General features: G+C 39.3%; 1 protein-coding gene across 1 annotated transcript in view; it reads right to left on the bottom strand.

Moving 5' to 3' along the window:
- The window catches only part of SERGEF (secretion regulating guanine nucleotide exchange factor), a 166,065-nt gene that overhangs the window by 115,795 nt on the left and 28,042 nt on the right, over positions 1–22,228 (bottom strand). Inside the window, 1 exon segment of the mRNA XM_075094659.1 lies at positions 13,146–13,300. Within this exon segment, the coding sequence (XP_074950760.1) occupies positions 13,146–13,300 (155 nt within the window).

Raw genomic sequence — 22,228 nt, 5'->3', positions numbered from 1 at the left:
GTAACGGAAATGGTACAACCTCCATGGGCAGCCTGTTCCACTGATGATTGTCCTCATGGGAAAAGGTTTTCCTTATAGGAAGTCTGAACCTCACATTTTAATTTGTATCCTTTATTTCTCATCCTCCTGGCCAATTCCATCTTCTTGATGAACCTCATTGTAGGTACTGGCAGGCTGCTACTATGTGCCCTTGAAACCTTCTCTTCTCCATGCTGAATAACCCTAGTAAGATCTTAATTGTGATATTTTCATCTATCAGGTTCAGTTAACAGTAAACAAGGTACTGAGAGAGTTACCTCCTCAAAAAACCCCAAAGCTTTCAGCTCTTAAAACAAATACGTGGTCTTCAAAGAAACTCTAATCATCTCATGGAAGTGGACTTTTGAACTTCGATTTTTTTGAAGTTCCATTTTCTGTAAGTATTTACTCAGAACAACCCATCTTATGCTTCCAACATCACCAATACTACTCAAGGGCAGAACAAATCTCCTACAATTTAAGGATGAACAGGTTGGTTTTGGCCACTATTTCAAAATAAAGCCAGTTCAGAAGAGAGGGCAAACATGGAAGTTTCCCTCCTGAGTGGCAAATCAATTTAATAAATTTGGGCAACCAAACAGAAAGCTAGAGCAGAAAATGCTATGCTGTCTTCATACACAGCAGCTACAGCAACATTAAAATATACTGGGTTGGGTCATAATATTACTGTTAAAGTTCGCTCTTCTCTAAGGAGCTATGTGCTATTGCTCTGCAAACCTTCACAAGAATAAATTATGCTTTCCAAGCATTAAAGACACATTAACATGAGATAGGTCATGGGAAATTTAAACTTCAAATACTTACTGAATCCAATAGATCAGAGACCAAATCAGTATTAGAACGAAGAAGAGGGTTACATTAACTAAAATAAAGCTCTCTGAAATTAAGTAATTTTTCAGTCACTATGATAACACACATTCCAGTGGCTTAGATATCTCTGAAAGAGTCATTTAGACACAATTTCACTTTTAGTCATTTACTGGAACACATAACCCTCTGGCTCAATTCAAGAAGATTTCTCAAATCCAATTAAAAAAAAAAAAAATCTATGTCAGCCTGAGTAGCCACTATTAACCTACACCACACCACATGAAGTGTAAGCTGCAACAAGACACACACAGCAATACACCAGCACATTTTAAAACAGTCTTCATTTTTTTGTGCTCTTCAATTACATAAAAACTCCTTGACATGCGTTTACTTCTCTCACTATTTTATTGACCGTATTATTAGCCAATTTATTCACTTGTCCCTAAGAGACAAAGGCAGTATGCTTCTTCTTGCTCATAAGTAAATGTTTATTTCCTTAAAAACATTTATATTGAGCTAAAATCTGTTACACTTAATCATCTTCAGCTTTACCTTACTTTTCAAATCAATAGGCTTAATCGAGCATACTCTGCATAGCTGAACGTAAAACTGGATGTTTGTCAAATGACAGCTAGATTTTGTCATCCAAAAACATTTCAGAAACTCAGTTGAAGCTACAGCAGTATTGTGAAGCTGAATTAAAAACAAGAGTTTTCTTTTTAGTAGACAACATAAGGCTGTGAACTTGCTATTTCACTTTGGTATTAGAACCTGAAGTTTCAGGTTTTCAATATTTTTTTTAAAACAAGATTTCAAGATGTATTTTAAGACAAAATTATCACAAGACTTTTAAGAAAAGCTTGTCTTAACACACATACTCAGCCTCTCATAGATGATCATTATCGTCACTACCTTAAATGAATCTCAGATATATATCTTTTGTATTATTAGTTTATGACAGCCACCACAAACTCAGCAATCATATGGCTTTACAACATGGTGGACAACCCTGTTGTAAAGCTCTGCTGACTTAAGTGCGCCTCTCTACATCAACACTGGACTGGACCCAGAATCTCCTGCTGCATTTCAGATCTCCAGCCAAGAGTATTGTAGAGCTGTGTTGTCTGCAAACAAATATGAAAGGATTCTAATATAGGAGATTTACTATGAAGAGTTATACTACACATAAGAACCAGCAAGCATTCCTACCCCTTTTATTCTACTCTCTCAGTAACCTAAGCATTGCTGCTTGCTTCTATTTAACCATGTGAGTTTTATCCCATTTTCTTTTGTCAGCTGTTTTCTTAAGATATGCTTTGAGCTATGCCACTGTTCCAAGACAGCTCACCTGCAAAGATCATTTAAAAATCCCTACCTACTGGGACGTGACTCAGGGCAGAAGGCAGGTGCATAATGCTTTCCGATTTTAGCATGGCAATGAGACAAGAGCAGCAGTATGAACACCAGATTCTTTGCAACTTCTAGATGGAGAGATGCAGTTGGGCTTACTGCATGCTTGGCTAATAAAATAATTTTGTATAGTCAAAGACGACTGGTGCATTCCTCTGCTCTCCCAGGATTGTGCAGTTTGCCTTGCTATGATTGGCAATGTACTGGTCCTCTATTCTTCACACATCTCCATCCAGTAATGCCAGGCTTGAAGTGCCTTACAAAGAAAGACAAGAGAGAAACATATGGGTATTATTCTACATGTAGCAGAGCTTATGCTTTGAGAAAGAGGTGCAGAATGCAACTATTGACCACCAAGTCTTTCATTCATTTCAGCAACTCTGGTAGCAGAATCTGCCTGAGGGGAGCAGGGAAAATGTGTTTCTACATTGCCAGAGGAAGGAAAAGATTATTTAAAGATCAGGCAGGTCAGCTCAAACTCAGCTGAAAAGTTTGACACTGATCCAGGGGAAATAAAGTACTACTGCATCTCACCTTGAGGTATTGCCCTTAGCTGAAAAAAGGATGTATAAAAAGCCATACCTTCAGGTTTCTGCAGTATACAAGTTACTTCTCTCTAAAAGCAGGAGGATGTATAGTATACAGAAAAAAATGTCCTTGAGACTGGCAGGCCTGAATGCTATCCCCTGGAAGGTCCAAGCAAACTGTAGACCTTAAAGACTTTTCAAATGCCAAGGAGACCTGCTTACAGCCACTTGAACAATCCTTTTCAACAAAGTTCGAAGAAAGTCTTCTCTCTGAGAAATGATACACCGAAGTACCCAAAATTTTATGACCAAACACACATTTTAAAAAAGGTAACAAAGCTGTTTCTGTAGACCATCTCTTACAGGTGCAGGTCTAGCACTATGATAAATGTGAACAGTGTGACAGGCTTGTTTAGGTGTGCAGCGCTGGCTTCCCAGAAGCCACACCAGATGGCTCTCAGTAGGTCTACAGAAGAACAACTCTCTTGGGCAAGAAAGCAAGAGAAAGAAACTGGGGGAAGAAAAAACACAGAGGCAAAATACCTCACGAGGATGCTTCAGCTAAGGCATGTGAAATGATTGTGGACCTGCATGAAAGATTTTGTTACATAAATTACAAGTGAAAGCAAATTGCTTGAACTGTTGAGAGGTGCAACACAGACAAATGTAACAACCGTGGGTTTTCGAATATCAGCTCTCTACAAAGCATTCTTCAATTATACCTAGGTTATCTAAATTACATATAACAACACAAGCACAAAACCTGTATCTTTACTGCTTCTGACATCTGTCTTACCATGAATTTAATGAAAAATTACTAAGTGAATTAAAATAGACTCATTGAAGAGCAAAGCTACAATTCATAGATTCATTTTTGTTAGCTCAAACATAAAACTAATTTAGCATCACCATTCCAAGTGTTTTAATGTTTTTGATTCATTTTCTCCCTGAATATCAGCCAACATATAGTATTGAATACAAAAGAAAATAAGAAAGGTAGATCGAATCCAAGCATAACTATTATTTGGTATATTATACATTTCTCCCAATAAATGTACAAGCATACAATTGCATCACAATGAATCACATTTATCTAACATGAATAAAACAATTTCAGAATTTAGTCCTGATTTCTAAAACTATCAAAATTGAGCACTTAGCCCCGTAATAACAAAAGAAGAGAAAACAAAATCTGTGTCTTTCAGTCATAGGACTCAAAGAGAAAGCATGTGAAGTCTCACTGAATGGGAAGAGATGTTTCAGAAGCATGTTACCTGTTGCCAGAAAGATAATAAGCAGCAGCATAATCTGAAATCCCTGTAGTAACACAGGTATCTAAAAGAAGCTGGCAGTAAGTAAACTGTAAGGGGGAGAGTACAGGCAAAAAGTTGAAGTTGAAAGAGCAACCTGGAACATACATTTAATTTCAGCAGTGGTACATCAGTAGTCCCTCACGTACTTAGCATTACTAAATTTGAAGTCCTCAGATAAAATTACTTTATTAGGATTCTCTGGCATGGCACGCTGAGTGTGAACTCAACATAAGTAAATAAACCCTCTTTTCTCACTGGCTTTCTGCCAATCTGACCACAAACAGGGGCCTCATGCAAAACCAGCCATCCTTGAAGACCCTGAATACTGTCAGTCTTAGTGCACTCCTAACTCATTTGGCCACAAGACATTGCAGATGTCTCAATGTACCACGCAGAAAAGCAAAACAGGATATTATACTGTCCTCATTTGTTCAAGAGGCAGGGGTGGGACACATTATCTGTCAAACATCAACGACATTAAATTCACATAATATCCTATTTCATATTTCTGAACAGCTTCTCAGTTAAGCTAAAACACTTGTATATTAAGATTATTAAATAGCATCATTGTAATTCACAAATAAAATCTTAATCTTTTTAAGTAAAAAGACATGAGCATTTTGCTTTTCATGTATTTCAGACTTGCTGTGGCAAGGAAAACCAGAGACAGCAAATTAATCCTGTAAGACTTAATGCAAACTGCTGAACCAAAAGAGTCTTCTGTTACTCTGCTCCAAGTGTTCTCTCATTTTCCAAAGCTGCAAATCTCAACATTATGTTCTGTTTAGGAGATTTCAGTCTATCATCTAAACTGAACACAAAACTCCTCCATGGAAAGTTTTATACCATACTGGTTCCCTAAGCACACTGGTTCCCTAAAGTGGCAAGATGTAGGAGGTGGCATTTTCAGAACCATACCTCTAAGGAACTATCAAATTTTTTTCTCCCCAACAATGAAATAAAAAATTTTCTTTATAAGGTTTTAATTTGCTTTTTCTATGATAAAAAAACAACTGTGCAAGGCATCAGCTGGAGCACAGGTCTTAGCAATCTTTGCTGGTATCTGATTACATGCAATATCCACTGAATTTAGAGAGACCTCAGCAATCAGCTGCCAGGAGACTGAGAATAAACCCTTAGGCAGGATTTAAAACAGGAGACAGTGTATCATTTTTGTCCTCACAGGATCAGGTGCACCATTTTTACTTTTTCTTATCCTTCATCCTCCTCCTTTCACGAACAAGTTCCATTAGTTGAATTCTGGGACAAAGGCACAGGCTATATTAGACCACGTAAAGAACAGTTCAGAGGTAGCTTCTGCCCTTGGCAACTTCAGTTTAAACTAGAGGCAAGGCAGGCAACAGGCAAAGGAGATGAGCCATGAGGTGGGAGGGCAAACAGGTACCCGTTGTTTAGCAGGCTCCCAGTAAACCAGCCTTTGAAACTTGCTGCATGCCATAGTATAGCAACAACTTCAAGCATTACAGCAGAAACATGAGTTTCTCCCTCTTCCGAGTCTTTCATTAAATAGTAGCTCTACAATAACTTACAACATAAGCGCAAAGGCCAGAAACACTGGCAGGGCTCACAACTTAAATGTCTCACTGATAAGTGAAAGCTGGAAACATCAGACAAATGGAAACAAACACCAAATCCAAAATCCTTAAATTAAAAGCAGGGAGAAGCAGTCTGTGCACTGGCCAGAACACCACTGCCTCGGTGAGTTTATGGCCCCACAGTGATAAATGGGTTTGAAAGGACCAATGGAAGAAATCAACAAACAGGTAGAGTTGGATCCACTAAGATCTCTCCCATCTCATTCATCTGTAGTACACTACACTGTAGCCCAGCATATTCTCCAGCTACATAATGCATACTACCAATTAGGGAGTAACTTTGCAGAGGTAACGCTCTTAAGAAAAAGCGACAGAAAAACAATGAGCTAATGAAGTCACTTCTACTAATACAAAAAAGTAAACAATTAAAGAGAGAGTTCCAGCAAATTCCTATGAGGGTACCTTAAATGACATATTTCTCCTTGACTACCAGGGGTTTTGGGGAGGTTTTAGGGTTATTTTTGAGATTCCACTGCTAGAGAACCTGTTATAAAAATTCAGCAACACAACAGAAAAAGGAAACATAAGTAGCATTTACACCAGCAGTTTCTTGACCTGAAGTTCTGGGGTCAGCCAGGTAAAAGAGAATTATTCTAACCCCAAATCATCATTTTTGCATTATTTTTCCATCCATAAATGGAGCTACAGATGAAATTTCTTTGCAGAGAACACTGTAAATTGATAGCTTTGTTCCAGTTCACTACAGTTTCTTATTGATTTTCTCTCATTTTAGCCTGCATTGATTTGTTAATCCCTTCCCTGTAACAGTTCTAATGACAAATTGAGAATGAAAAATTGCATGCTTTAGGGCCTTTTCCACCAACCTCTTGCTTCAAACCATATTTTCACCTGGATCTGGAACATGTGCATGCACATACCCTGGGTTAGGTCTAACTCACCTCAAACTTGGATGGATACTTTTTACACTGAAAATTTCTGTTTCGGCTCCTCATGGATGAACAATGCAACTGAAGCAACTGCAGTGAGGCAGCACTGGATTTCTGCACTAGCAGTCGCCACCTTCCAAGGTTGCTGCTCACGGAGGCTTTGTCTTAACACCAAGTACATTTTTTAAGCAATTTTGCAGCACCCCCCATGGTTGATTAGCCGGTATTAACTGCATCATGCATGGGAATGGCACTAGCGAATGTTCATGGCATTTGTCAGTGCAAAGAAACTTCAGAGCAGCAATGACCTGGATCCGAAGTTGTCTCTGAGCTTGGAGTGACTTGCAGTCATGTTGCAGTTATTAGAACAATCCATGCAGACAGATGGGACCCAGTCAACATTTTTAATATAAAGAATCCAGTATGAGCACATGCAGGTCAGAGTTATAAACAAGATGACTTCGTCATTTTGCCACTAATAGGCTCATTAAATACAGCTGCCGATTTGGTCTCTTTGTTAGGGCTACACTACTGAGAGCTCACACTTGTCTGCACAACCCATGGCTACTGCTACAAGTAGTTTTAGTCTCTTTCCATTTCCCCAATACCTCCAAGTGAGGTATTAATTTGGAATTCTAATTGCAACAGGCTATCAAATGGAAAATGAATTTATGAATGATGAAGATTAAGTCTTCACCCACACTCACATTTATAACACCTCAGTCACCACATGCTGGGTGGGCCTCTGACTCCTGACTTCATCCTATGTCAGTCCTCTCCTGCTTCACCCAAACTGTAAGCAAATCAACCCTTTGTCGTCTCCCATACAGTTTACAAAGCAGCCCGACCCCTGGCTGCCACTTCAGTGCTACAGTACAACCCCAGCAGAGAAATTTTGGTCATTTTAAACCAACCCTCATCTGCGGAAGCAACAATCAGGAAAACCTCTAGTTTGTGCTCATGCAGCATATTCTCTGGCATGCAAAGGCAGTGCGGGAGTTTTCCTTTGCCATTCATTTGTTGCGAATTTGATTTCCCACCTCCCTTTCTGCAATGCCAGTGCAGAGAAATTGGTATGGGTGCTGGGAACAAATATAATCTCCTCTTTGCTTTCCAGAAATTACACACCTAGAGTTGGTGTGCTAGGCTGTGCTGGAGAAGGAGCCTTCCTTTGCTTTCCTCTTCTCCTCCCAAGATGAGGAGGAAAGCAAAGCTCCCCATCGTCTAACCTAGTGTTAAATAGGTGAACTTCACCAAATCATTTACAATAGAATTGCAACTAGGTTACAGTTTTCATTCAGCAGGCTAATATTTCCAGAGTATCCTCTGTTGCCTAACACACTGGTATTCCTAACTTCCAGAAATTACTTTGCTATGAGTGTTAAATATATCTACCCAGGCCATAAGATATTCTTTACAAACCATAGTTGTGTCTTAATGGGATAAGAAAGCACAGAACAAGTGGGATGGCTACCTAGCCAAAGTGTTGCATTTAAATTTCAGTAGTTTGTTACTGTTCTCCATTTCCTGCTAGGAGAACGACAAGGAGAACCGACCGACCCAAGAACTAAATCCCATTTCTTCATTTCCTGTGGTAACTCTAAACTCCTCTCAATCTTCTTGCAGTCTTGCCAAGATTAGTGTTATTCTCCTACACAAAGCATGCAGATCACACAAACACACCTAATCTACAGACTCTGTATTTCATACGCAGACTGCAGTTTCTTTCAATACATCCAGTTTGGGTTTTATTCCCCCTAATGATAATTTCAACAATTTGCCTCTATCTTCATTCTTAAGTGCAACTTCTCATTTTCCCACTTCTCCATGGCCTTTATTTTCCTTTAATCTCACTTAAAATTAATTGATAAGCCAAGAATTTGATTTCCACTCTTGCAGGAATATTAGAAGGGATCAACAATGCTATTTTTCAGACAACACAGACCAAGACCAACTAGTAAAAAAAAAAAAAAAAACAAACACCACTGCACTACCTGCTTACCAATTGAGAAACTCCACATCACTTCAATTTAAGAACAACAATAATTAATTGGTCCAGAATGACCTCACAAGCCCCTCAGTAAGAGATGAGCTGGCCTTTACCTCTCCTTCTATGAGGGTCTCTCCTCATGAAGAAACACTAGATGGACAGATCTAACAGCATTAAATAAACATCCAGGGAAAGCAACACCCACTAACTGAAATATAACACAAGTAGTAATCTGACCTGGAGCATGCAAATATCAACTAACTTTCCCTTGTAGTGATATCACAAGAGAGAAAGCTTAATGAGTAAAGGGCTGGAGTGGAATGCGTAACACCTGGGTTCTCTTCTCAGCTTTCCAGCTGACTTGTTGCACCTGAATTCATGTCATTTCTCTGTTTCCACTCCCATCCCCTGCTTGTCTTCATTATCAGCTATAAGTATTGCGAAGTAAGAACAAATTTTTCCTATGAATTTTTCCAGGGCCCACGTCTGTTTCTGTGGCACAGGTAGGAGTATTGAGCAAAGCTGGCAAATCAAAAGAAAAAGGAACAGAGTTTACTGAAACTTTGTTTTTCACGACACCACTGCCATTGAACTACATCCTTGGATTACCTAAAAGTTATTGAGTATGGAAAACTAGACAGACTACTTTGCATTTACCTCCTTCCCTAAGACCCAAAGTGGTTTTTTTAAGCAGCTTATTGGATCAGTTACTACACATATATTCTCAAACTCTGAGCAGTAAAATCTGGTTTAGGAAAGTTCAATTTGTTGTTACTCTCCCACAAAAATAGCAAACTTCTTGTTTTGACCCTTCAAAATAAAGAACATAGCCACAAATATTTACCATACTCAAATAACGGAGTATACAAACACCATGCACACAGCACAGAGATTACGTCTATGTAACACTATCAGGTTATTTAATAAAGTCTCAACTACAGCCTTACTTACAAAGATGCCTCTCACAATTTTCCCTGATAAGTCAAAAAATACAAACACAGTTGCCATTTTTTGTAAAAAGATTCTATTTTCGATATTTTTGTGTCTATACATTAACATAATAACAATGCTTATACATTAACCTATCAGTCATATAATAATCAACCAATAATTATCATCATAGCAGAATCTTAGGATTTTCTTGTAGGTAGATGCTTAATATTTTGCAATATGAACAGGGGAAAAGGGAAAAACACAGAATATACCAAAAACAAAGCTATCTTTCAAATCCTTAAGCAAAAATGACGTATTACTGCAACTGCCACTGAAGAGAGTGGCAATAAAATTTGACTGCAAAGGGCCATGAGAATGTGTGTATCCATGATGGCATTCCCTGAAGAAAGGAACAATACAGGTGATCCAAACCAATCTGTATTGCTCAAATGTACACACACTGGGATGAATGTACACACTGGAATTATGGACCGCAGTAGGATCAGGATAAACATAGCAGGTACAGGTTGACACAAGTCCATCCATTATTTTCATTCCCCGATACAATTAGCCCCTACATCTACCATCAAGATTTAGTTTGGGTGATGGTAAAGCTGAGGAGGGAATTAAGCCCAAGAAAACACATACCTGAAAGTGACAGTGTGGCACAGATTTTTTTTATTATTTAACTGAAATTTCAGATCTCCCTCCTCAGAAAGCTGTAATTTAGCATAGCTTGCTTTAATTAGAGAAAGGATATGATGAAAACATGGCTCCATGTGATCAGTGCTGCAGAGCCAAGATGACTGTAGCCCTTCCTTCCATCCAGTTTAGCAAGAAACATTCAGCACTGCACAATTACTTCTCACTAGTTTATTGCTGCAGCAAATGTTTGCTGCAACGTGAATGACATGCTGAACATACCACAAACAGTAAAATGATAGCTATTAAACCCCAAAATATCAAACAGACTGGAAAAGCATTTTGACAAGGAGGAAATGTTAAACCAGGTCTTTGAAGCATTTGCTAAATGCAGAGGCTCATCATATTTCAGGCCATTTGTATTTAATTGTCCTTTCATCTGAAGAGCGGTGGATATGAATGCACATCAGGCAGATGAGTCAGATGTTCTGAAGAGGTCCAATCAAGGACGTCCCACAACACAAGAGCACTGCATGCATAATGTCTCGCACAACTGACTTCGCCACAGCCTGAAGTTTCTTTTCAGTGCCTCATCCTATTCCATGGTAGTTATGCACCAAAGCACTGAGAAGAAAATAATAAATAGACCTGCAGTCGCATAACTGAAGGAGTTTAAACATATGAGACTCCAGGAACCTGATGTCCGCATACTCTTTTAAAGCTGCCAGGAAGACATACTCAAATTAGTAGACAATTACCTAAAACTCAGGCTTTTGTTCTATTTTTTCAGTTGAAGGAAAAGAGTGTTCATATTTCTCAAGGTCAATGCTTCCAAATGAGTGTCAGATGAAGTCAATTTCACAATGGAATAGGTCACTCCCACCACTTCAAAAATCAGATTTTGGAGTGGTAGAGAGACACAGACAATGTGTCCATTTCAGCACAAAGAAAGCAGAATCCCAGGTCTTTAGTAGAGAAAGCAGGTAAGCCATGGGCATGGAGACAAGGAGCAGTATAGGAGGTTAAAACTACTGCGCTCTCCTTGAGGTAAACTGATATGCCTTTTATACTGTCCTCTAATCCTTAGATTAGTTTCTCCATTTTGGTTTTAACAATATTAACTGAAGTGCAAAGGCAATCAGCAGACCACAACTTTGTCAAAAATTCAGTTGAATTATTAAAAGTGATTTAAAGAACAGACCTTGGATAAAAATCATTAGCTGTAATCCTCAACTGATAAATTGGCTCTCTGCACTAAACATGCAAACTGGAATTGTTGGTTCAAGGTAAACATGGAAAAGAACTCATCCTCTCTGAATTCCTTTTACTTCAGCTCTCAGATCAAACCTTGTCTCCATACAACAACAAATGGAAAAAGAAATAGCTTGTGTGCAAATGAAAACCAGCTCACACTCTACATAGCCTACATACTGCAATTTAATGCATTTTTAAGTATAAATTCTAGTTCTGGCATTATTTTGTAATCTGGAAGTGAAGCAATTTAGGCTCTTATTATCTGCTTTTTCCTTTTCTCGTCAACACAGGTCCTCTTAGGGTGTAAATGATGCTAGCTCTTGATCAGGCTCTTCTTAAATCATCTTCATGCTGTTAGCATTGCTAAGAATGATGCCTGCTCCAGAACCTTAATCACTCAAATTAAGTCTCTCAGGTCTATAACGAGGAACAGTGCTGAGGGCAGCAGAATTAAGATGAGATTGTTTTAATCTCCCTTTTCAAGGAATACATCTGAATGCATCCCTTTCCTTCACCTTCAGGGATCACTCGTCCTGCCAAGCGTAAGTTCTCCTGTGCAAAAACTATGGCTGTCTTGGCTTTGCATTGTGCAAGGAACAGCAGAACTACATACCTGAAGCATTGCCCAAAGTGCAAATGAAAAACAACACGAAACATTAAACAATGGTGTCCTCTGTAGATACCTAGTGACAAAAGCAGAAACACCCATCTCAAAAAGAATAAGAAAGCTGTCTGAGACTCAGTGGAGTCAACGCTGACTAAACAAATTATTCATCACTGCAGCATCCTGGGCTCTGAAGCTCTACTTCACATCTGTGAGTGCACACATTCACAGAACACAAGTGGTGGGAAAGGGCACAGGCTGACTCTTCTAACCAAAGTTTCATCATGGGAGACTACCAGGAGGCAGAGATGCAGTACATACAACGCAGCTGAAGCTGTCAACCTGTACTTACTCTTTGCATTTTGACTGCCAGCTACCCCACAGGGAGACACATACCTTTTGGCTTGTTATCTGCCCAGATGGGACCTGCATATTGCCTGCCAACAGGCCAATTGCCATATGATGCCTCTCAGCCACTAAAAAGCCAAAAAAATGGTTTGTAGGCAGTACAGGTTGCATGTTGTGACAGACTACAGCAAACAACTTGAATAAAGTCTTCTTTCTGACCATCTTTATACTTGAAGATAAATCATTTTGTATCAAGTTAGCCATATGAAGAGAAAGCCTCCAATACCACTCAAGGGTGTTATAAGGTAGAGAAATATTTCAGAAGCTGCAGCATTATAATCAGCTGGAGAACGGCCATTGACTAAACCGTTACAGAGGGCATCAGACAAAAGTTGCACTGCAGCTGGGCAGGGTCCCAGCTCATCTGCTAGGATGTGTTGCAGGTGCGACTATCTCCTGCACCCACAGATATTTCAGAGAACTTTTCATCTTCTGCTAATGGTAACTCTGGTTCCACCAAGGGAAAAAAAATCAGTCTCTGAATGCAAAAGACTTTTAAGAAATTTGAAATAATTGAATCTTATTAACTTCTGAGCTTACACGAAAAGCAGTGTGGGCTTGTGCTACAGCATTTGAAAAGATTCTATTCAGAATTTGTTCTGATTATTTAAATGCACAAAAAAAACCCAAAAACCAAATAAACAAACAAGAAAACCCACACAACCACAAAATACCAACAACCTGAGTAGAAAATGGTAATTTTCTTCCTTACCTGAGATGCTCCGTTTAGGCAAGGCACTGAAATAGGGATGTTGCACAACTCCAAGCGTTCAGATGCTATGCACTCCTCTTGCCCATCAGGAACCACTGCACGCCTTCCAAGTTGCCCATAGTCTGCCCTGCCCCAGGTGAATACCCTGCCATTTTCTAAACACAAAACACATTTCAAGATTACTTATTCACTATGTTCCTGGAACATCTGGATACCAATTCAAAACTAGAACAACACTTCTTAATGCATCTTATCCAAAGCTTCAAAAACCTAGTGAAAACTTCTGGGACCATATGAAAAAACATTAAAACTAGCTAAAGACATATTATGATGTACTCCTGTGCAGTTACTCAAACTACATTAACTTGTTTTCTAGCAGAACAACATCTGTAGGGTGGCCTGGGCTATAAACGAAACTATGTCAGTAAAGTTGCATAACCTGGACATTCTGCATACGATATATACACTTTGGTTATACCAAGGACATACTTTTAGCCTAACAGAAACACGCACAAAACAGCTTATTCTGAAATATAAATTATTCTTCTCTATTCCCAATCTTTGCCTTAAAGACATCCATCACATGTCCTCTATTTAATAGACATTTTATGTTTTCCAGATAGAAGTTACCTTCTGTCACACCTTCTGTTAGCAGAGTAACAGCCCTCAGGACAGCTGTGGTTAGTCAGGATCACCACCACAGCTGTCATTAAGCATTGGAAATGAACCCATTTGTTTTCACAGGAATCACACATTGGCCAAGGAAAGATAACTTTAAATGAAGTCAGCACTATATGGATTGCCCTTCTCTCCACATACTGTACCAAGTTCCCTGCTGCAGGACCAACCCTCAAAAGTCCATTCTCCAGTATGGATAACATCCATAAAGCAATTCTTTTTGCCTTCAATTCCCAATATTAAAAAAAAAAAATAAAATAAATGAAAAGAACCCAACCACCACACAAAATAAAACATAATCATACTAAGTGACAGCTTTATTTTCTTAAAGAAGCAACTAGATCTCTGCAAGTCATGAAAAGCTATCCTGTCTGTTCTTCCAGTTAAAAAAAAGTTATATACACACAGCATAAACAGTACGTTCTCAGCTTGGTTTTGACTAGAAGCAGCAATCCACATTCTAGCCAGAAGGAAGCCTAAAACGACCTTGAGTTACGTACACACTTCAGTCAAGCCTCAAACTCCTCTCCAGAATTGAACTTAACTTATGAAAGTCATAAGCCAAATGATGTGGATTTAAGGAAAATATTACTAAGTCAAGCAAGTCAGCTTCAACACACATGCTTCTCTCCTTGTCAGTCAGTACAGACGTACCCCACAGAGGGGTCAGGAGCAGGACGCGCCGGTCACACCGCCCAAAGATGACAGTTGAGGGTTTTCTTAACACATTGCATAACACAAACCTTCAGAAACCTGAACACCTCCCTTTTCCTTTGGGTGCTGTTGAACTGTCTTGAAGGGGACACAGGTGGGCGCTGATGGTTTTGGCAGTTAAGCTAAGGTATCTTGTAAATAAACTGGAAACCTCTAACTTCACATATTTAAACAGACAACAAGTATGTGTATTTTCTTTGGAATTCTACTAGCAGTAGTATCTTTTACTCCGAACTTTGCAACAGTTTTTCAGATGCATTCTCTCAGTTCACTGATAATGGTTCCTCTGAAATAATTAAGTGATAAAATTAGTTGTCCTTTTCTCTCAAGGGCATAAATATTTTCTTCCTTTGGAGCTTTCTAGCAGTTCAGGGAAAAGTTGAAACCAGTCACATATTGCTTTCAATACAAGTGAGGTTTTCAATATAGTAGCTTCATTTCTTGGGGTTAAAGCATTAAAACAAGTTTCATTAAGACAACTACCAGTATACCTTACAGAGTTTAGGAAAACAGTTTGCAGTTTAAAAAACATGCTTGCTCTGCGGTAATATATCTACTTTGTAATTTGTATAGATCTCTGCTAAAAACATCTGCAGCTACAAAAATGTTGCAAGAAGTCTCCTACATCAGTATGTCACACAGCAAATTTAAATGTAGACTAAGCTTCAGGCTTTTACGTCAGACCAGGTTACTGCACTTATCCAGAACCCTATTAGTGGACTAGAAAAGGACAAACAGGCTGCTCTATTTTGTATCAACTACAGGAACTGAAGCTGAGTTTTATGAAAATCAAAGTGAGAAGGAATTTCTGTAACATCCAGTTAGATCATTAATATACCACATGTTCTCAAGCACTACCGAGACATTGCTGTATTGATCCCAAGGACCATAGTTTAACTAAAGCATTTCAACTCTCAGAAGCCAAAAGCATCAAGTGCCACAGGCAAAAAAGTCAGCAATCCACAAGGTCTTTGGCAAGCAGGGTATTTGATAATACAGACCCAGATCCTCATACACAGTCTATAGCACTATCCTGTATACAGGAGCGGAGCAGCAGGGGTTCCTCTCAACTCTGACTTTTGAAGAAAAAAATTCTTTCCTCAACCAAAACTGATGCCCTGTCTGGACCCAGATGTGGACAAGAAACACTAGCCACTCATATACCAAAAATGATCCTTTGCGTCATCACATCAGGGTACCGCTCCACCTTGTCTCAAGTCTTGTCTGCTGCTGGCATCTGGATTCAGATGAAAGCAGTCTGAAATCCCAGCACACACCTGACCAGTTACTCACTGAGAAAACAAATTTTCATGCCCTGCCAGTGATCAGCAGAAACCAGGGAGCAGCTGACACAATCACCATCTTGATGATGAGCTGCTAGAGCAAGTTCTGTGCAAAACAAGCAATTCTGTTCCCCTCTGCCAAGGGCCTATGAAAGGCAGAGAAAAGTGCAGTGGTCTACAGTTTCCCTGACTGCAAGATCAGAGCAAAACACCAGAACCAACTAATCTGAAGTCAAACTAAACTGCATACGTAATTTCCCCTTACGAATGAAGGGCTAGTGAGTCCATCGTTTGCCCCAAGCTACTGCCTCCATGTTTAACTGTTTTTACTTTTCAGAAATCATTCCTCTCTTCAACAGGATTAATTTGTCTAACTACAGTTGCCATCAGCTACGTATTGTCTTTATCAACAACTGGAGAAACCCCTTCTCCCCACTATCTAGCATCTTTTCCACATGCCAGGATCTATACACGTTTGGTCTTTTTTTCTACCACACCGTGGATATTGGTGTCCAAAAGGTCCATTCTGCAAGTCTGTTATTGGATCAATTTTTGAGGCCCTACGTTGAAATTTCAACAGTAACACCAAACTGAAATGGAAGTAGTAAAACTGGAAACAGTATGATGCCAGTGGTTTTATTCGGCCTTTAAAAGGCTTTGAAGTATGCTCATCTCTATTTTAGCTATTTTTTTCAGTATATTCAGTGGAACTGAAGAATTCAAGCATATTTGAAGGATTTAAGCCAGACAGCAAACACCTTCCATCTATAGATTCAATTTTCTTTCACTGGGCAAGAAAGCACAGGGTTACTTACACATTCAAAACCAAACAGAGCCTTTAGGAGAACATAAACTGTTTCTGTTTACAAACAGAAATAATTGTGATTGACTTTTTCCCTTTTCCCACTATAAGGGAAACAAGTTTCAGGTGGTTATTAGTAGGCAAACATGGAGAACATCCATTATAAAAAATTAAAGCCAGATAAATTAATTGTTTTGCTTTTAGGAAGAACTTCTTGAATGCCCAAAGATTAGGTAAGGAACCCGTTCCTTCTCAGTGCTCATCAACTCAGTTCTCACTTCTAATTGGCAGAAATTCTCTCCCTAGACTTGGTCCTGTTTGGTGAGCATTCCCTTTCCCATGCTCAGTCTCCTACTAATGGTCAATCATTCCTGATTTTCAGCCAAGCACATCTGCCTATAGATGTAATTTTTTTAAAAAGGATTTATCTTTTCTGTGAGAGAACCTAACAGAAGCTGATTTAGAAGTGACTTCTCTATGAAATTATATTTTCAGCAAATAAACAAAAAAAAAAAATCAGCCTCAAGTGGAAATTTCAGGCTGAGGCAAACACCAACGCATGGAAAATTCCAACCAAAAAGGTTAAAGTCTCATCAAAATCCTAAGCAAAAGAAAGCACTGAGTTATGACAGAAAGTGTTAAGCAATTGTAATGAGAGGTATTGCTACTGTGCTGCTTATAATATAGATGGTATTTTAAAATATTCTAAGAATATTTGAGAAAAAGCCATTAGTCATACAGAGTAAGGAGGTTGCAGGACGAATTACTTAAGAATGAAAGGTGATATAACAAGGAGTGTTGGTCTAATATTAGAATAGAACAGATTTTAACCAGAAGTCAGGAAAACATACACAGTGATGAGTCAACTGGACTGAGTACGTCAACCGTGGAAGTGGCTGAGGCATCAGAAAATGAGATATTTCACACCAGACTATATACAATAGGAGGGCAGAAAAGCAGGAGTTATTCCTACAACTTGTGTGAAAGAAACATACGGCATTGGAAACCTTTTCCAGTTCTTCTAAGATACTAACAATTCTTCTTAAGACCTTCATCTTGCCATGTTCTGAGCACAGAGGCACCAATTCCAAAAGGCACTTCAACTCAGCTGTGAACATCCACATTGTCCCAGATGACTTCATTGCAACTGTTCTTTTTTTCAGAAGGCAAATGCTATATCAAATAAACACCAGAGGGTTCAATACCATTTGGAATTGACGAGCAGTAGAGTTCATGTATCCTGTGTCATTCCAGCGTACAATTTGAATGAAACAGAGTACAGAAGTTCAGAAAGCTAAAAGAAAAGGACAGAGGTCAGAAAAATTTTATTAAAAACTTCCCAACAGCCCCTTAAGCGAATAGTACATACAACAGTATGATACATCATTTGAGGTTCTCCGTGGTCATACAGATCTAGTTTCCTCCTGCTCTTTGAACTGTAAACACAGCAGTCTGCATCAGTATACATACAGCAGCAAATCATCTGAAATACATGCTCATGACCCTCACAGAATACGGATGAGGGTATGTGCATATTCAAGTACTTGCAGCACTACACTAGTACTCCACTATCAGAAAGGCTCCTCTGCATTTTCTTCACGTCATCCTTCTTATGCTACCACAAAGCATAGACAGTTGAGAATGGCCTGCAAATTACAAGTTCACAACCTTCGGAGTATTGCAAACCCAGCAAGATTGCATAAAGCACTTCTAGTTGCTTCTTGCCTGATACTAGCTCTTACTGTGCTACTTTATGGTGCTGCTGAGGCTATAGAGCATGTCGTTTTCCCTTTCAGCAGTTCCTTAATCAACCTACTCAGCCACAAAGTATTTGGAGTTAGCAATAAAAACACACACCACATTTTAGTTTTAAACAGGTTGGTGTCTCAGTAAAATACAACAGACAAACAGGAACATAAAAATTTACTTATTTTCACTAAATTCAGATTCATCTTTATATCAATTTCCTGGTTTTAAGATATCATGATTGCACTAGCATTATCTCCTTGAAGTCTCTCTTCAGTATCCAGGCAAGCTTTGAACTATCTTTTCATACACACTAGATGAAAAAGTTCATCCAGGCTATCTCAATTCACGGATGCAGTAGCAATTACTTTTCAAATGAACTCTGGATATTCACACTGAATGCTTAATCTCATTCAGACTTGAAATAGTAAGTTCTAGATAAGATTCCTAATGCTTCCTTTCACATGAAAATTCACAGGAGCAGGTATTAAAAAATGACATTAGGAGGCTGCCTCTGTCCCACAACAGGCAAACCAACCCTCTCGCACATCTACAAAAATATCCGCTGTCCTTCCGTACAATCACTAACGTCCTTCAACCATTCTGAGAAACTTCCTCATGTACCTAGAAAGAGTTTCTGTGCAGGACAACCTTACAGAAAAACATTCATCCATCCATCCCTGATTTCTTCTTGGCTGAAGACAGCTTTAATTCAGTAGCTGGAAATCTGGCATCACTACCACACCTACAGTTTGCGTACCTAATACACCAGTACCTGTGCATGGTTCATCTGCTCTGACAAAGGTTTACATGGCCCCTTCATCCTCTTATGTGGGAGTTCCGTGTACTAGAGCTGCCCACATCTCTTAACACGTCTTCTTTCTATGACCTCCTTACAGGTTTCTGCATCTTTATGTAATAGGTCATGCTCCTGAATTTTTTTTCATATTCATTTATAATAGCTATTAAAAATGTATCACTAAAACACAAATCTATGCATAGCATTGAGGTCATGCCTCTTCAGGAAAATTCAGGCAAAATGGCAAAAGCATTTCAGGGATGTCAGCAATAGAAAATCAGAGGTCATTTCAGTTGCCTTTTTCAACCTTCTGCAGCCACAGGTTGCAACACAGATCTAGTTCAGAATAGTCCACCAAGCATCTACTCAAACACACTGCAATTCACAAGGGTTTCCAAGCACCCTATAAATAGGTTTAAACCTGCAACAAAAGGCCACAATTGCCACAGGAAGAGAACCATAAGGGCATCACCAGTCCTCCTGCAATAGCTATGGATATGTCAGTGAAAACTCCTATACTCAAGTGGGCTAAAGATTTGTGCCATTCTGAGCTACATCAGATGTCCCCAAATCTGGTGACCAATGTAACTGCAAATGTGTGGGCAAGACAAACCACTGAAACACCTAAGGGATTTCACACCACTAGAATCGATGGCTCATTTATAATCCAGCAAACAACTGGCTTCTCACTGTGATGCATTGGGGGGGGGGGGGGGGGGCGGAATAGAAAGAGAGAGATTTAAGAAATCAAAATAGAAGATTTAAGAAAGAGAGAGATCAACCAACCAAATCAACCAACCGGGCATTAATGTAAACAGATACAGTGTAAGGGACCATCATCCAGTCACCTTTCAGAGCCTCCTGGAGATATCAAAACATTAAACATCCAATGACTCATGATAATGCTACATTGCATTACAGAAAATACTCGGCTAGGCAGGTGAAGCTATGAGGATGTGGGAGGCTCTCCAAGAGAAGACACCAGGACTGCGACAGCCTTTTAACACAGACTAAAAGGTTCAAAGCACAGACTGAGAACTCCTTAGGCAAGAGTTTACACCAAGACAGCTTGAGAAATTTTGGACCCAAATAGTTGTTCTCATCCCTAGGCCACCAGCCTTCGTTGTGCTTGAACTATTTGTGACAACGAAGGTAAACCAAGCCAAGGAATCGATCTGGCTGAAAAATAGCCTTGGGAAATGGGAGCTTGGCAACAGCAAATATTGCTAAAGGCAGTGCTGTACTAAGTCAATTTAATATTCTGTATGATAGGCTAGGGATAACTTGCAATTTCACAGGATGTAAGTTTATCATGCACTTTACCAACAGATCTATCTTTTTCAGGACTGTTGACACCATTAAACACCTAAACAGCTTTGACACTCATTCATTAAAAACAGGTAGTTTTTCTTTTTTACTTCATAGTTACACCAAGTTGTGTCTCAAAATGGGGAACTTTCAGTTGATAGGATTATTCACATGCTTAATAGCATGCTTCACTCCTTTGAAAAACTGGACAAAAATAAATCTTGAATATGGCAAATTCCAAGGCTCTCCAGATATCTTGGAAGTCGTGCCTCTGGCTTTGGGTGTTAGATGGGATAAAGGCTGTCTTGTTTTTAAGGAGAGACTGGAAACATTAAGTACCATACAAAGCTCTCAATAAACTGACAGAAAAATTTAAAAGTTTAAGAAGTTAAATGCTTGTGAAGTTGTATTCGTACTGCTGATATCAAACAGATATATGATCTTGGTTCAAAAAAGAAAATGTGGGGGGAAGGACATAAAGTCCATGCAATCACAAAACAAAGCTGGGGAAGGGGGATGGGGGCAGTGGGAGATGTTAAAGTACCTATCACACTTCGCATTCATCCTGCAAGATGAGAAAATTCCCTTCTCATTTCTCTGCGCTCATGATTAGAGAGTCATGACTGCCTCACCAGCTGTGCCTCTGGCTCATTTTAAATTCAAACTACGATACATATCTCACTTTTAGACTTTTAATAGCAATGCCTTAAAATGCAGATTGCTGGCTAAATTTAGTTACATGATTAAAAACAAATCTAACTCATCTCTACCCAGCAAACAGAACTGCTGCATTCAAGGTTCAATAGAGGACTTAACTCTTCATCTAAAAACAAAGTCCTAACAAAAAGAAGGGGGGGAAAAAGAAAAATCAAAGCACAATTTAGTGATGCCTCTAAAAAGCAGGATGCATAAAACATTAACCAGCTATAGAAAACTATCTGTAAATGCATCATAGTACGCCATAGGGTTTTTGTTCTGTACTTCTGCAAATAAATTCTGCACTATGCTACTACAGCAGTATGAGTCATACACTTTTACTGACATTCTATATTTATATCTCCATGTCCTTCTGTACTGTTATATACTTTTTTCCATATAGGCCTCCCTAACTGGGAATTTCCTTTCTTCTGCAGTTCAGCATCTCCTCCCCTAACATCCTCCAGAAAACTGAATAGATGCTTCTTTCTAAGCACTTATTCAATTCTTCCTGGACACCATTTTGAAAAATCAATACCTTTGAACTACTATAACACAAGGCCTATGCTTTTATTTGTTCACAATTATTTTCTTGTGTCTTATTTCCTTATTTACTTCCTTTGTCTGTAAATGGGACTGCTCAGGCATTTACCCCCTTCAAGGCAAGGTCCAGGTCTTCACAGAATCACAGAATGGTAGGGGTTGGAAGGGACCTCTGGAGATCATCTTGCCCAACCCCCCTGCTTGAGCAGGGACACCCAGAGCAGGGGGGACAGGAACGCATCGAGGCAGGCTTTGAACGTCTCCAGGGAAGGAGACTCCACAGCCTCCCTGGGCAGCCTGTGCCACTGCTCTGGCACCCTCACAGGAAAGAAGATTTTCCTCATATTGAGGTGGAACTTCCTGTGTTCCAACTTGTGCCCATTGCCCCTCGTCCTGTCGTTGGGCACTATTGAAAAGAGCCTAGTCCCATCATCCTGACACCCTCTGTTTAGGTATTTATAGGTATTGATAAGATCCCGCCTCAGTCTTTGCTTGTCCAGGCTGAACAAACCCA

The sequence above is a fragment of the Phalacrocorax aristotelis genome, chromosome 5 (assembly GCF_949628215.1).
Source record: "Phalacrocorax aristotelis chromosome 5, bGulAri2.1, whole genome shotgun sequence".
NCBI lineage: Eukaryota > Metazoa > Chordata > Aves > Suliformes > Phalacrocoracidae > Phalacrocorax > Phalacrocorax aristotelis.
The sequence above is the reverse complement of the archived record's forward strand: the minus strand, read 5'-3'. Positions and strand labels throughout refer to the sequence as shown.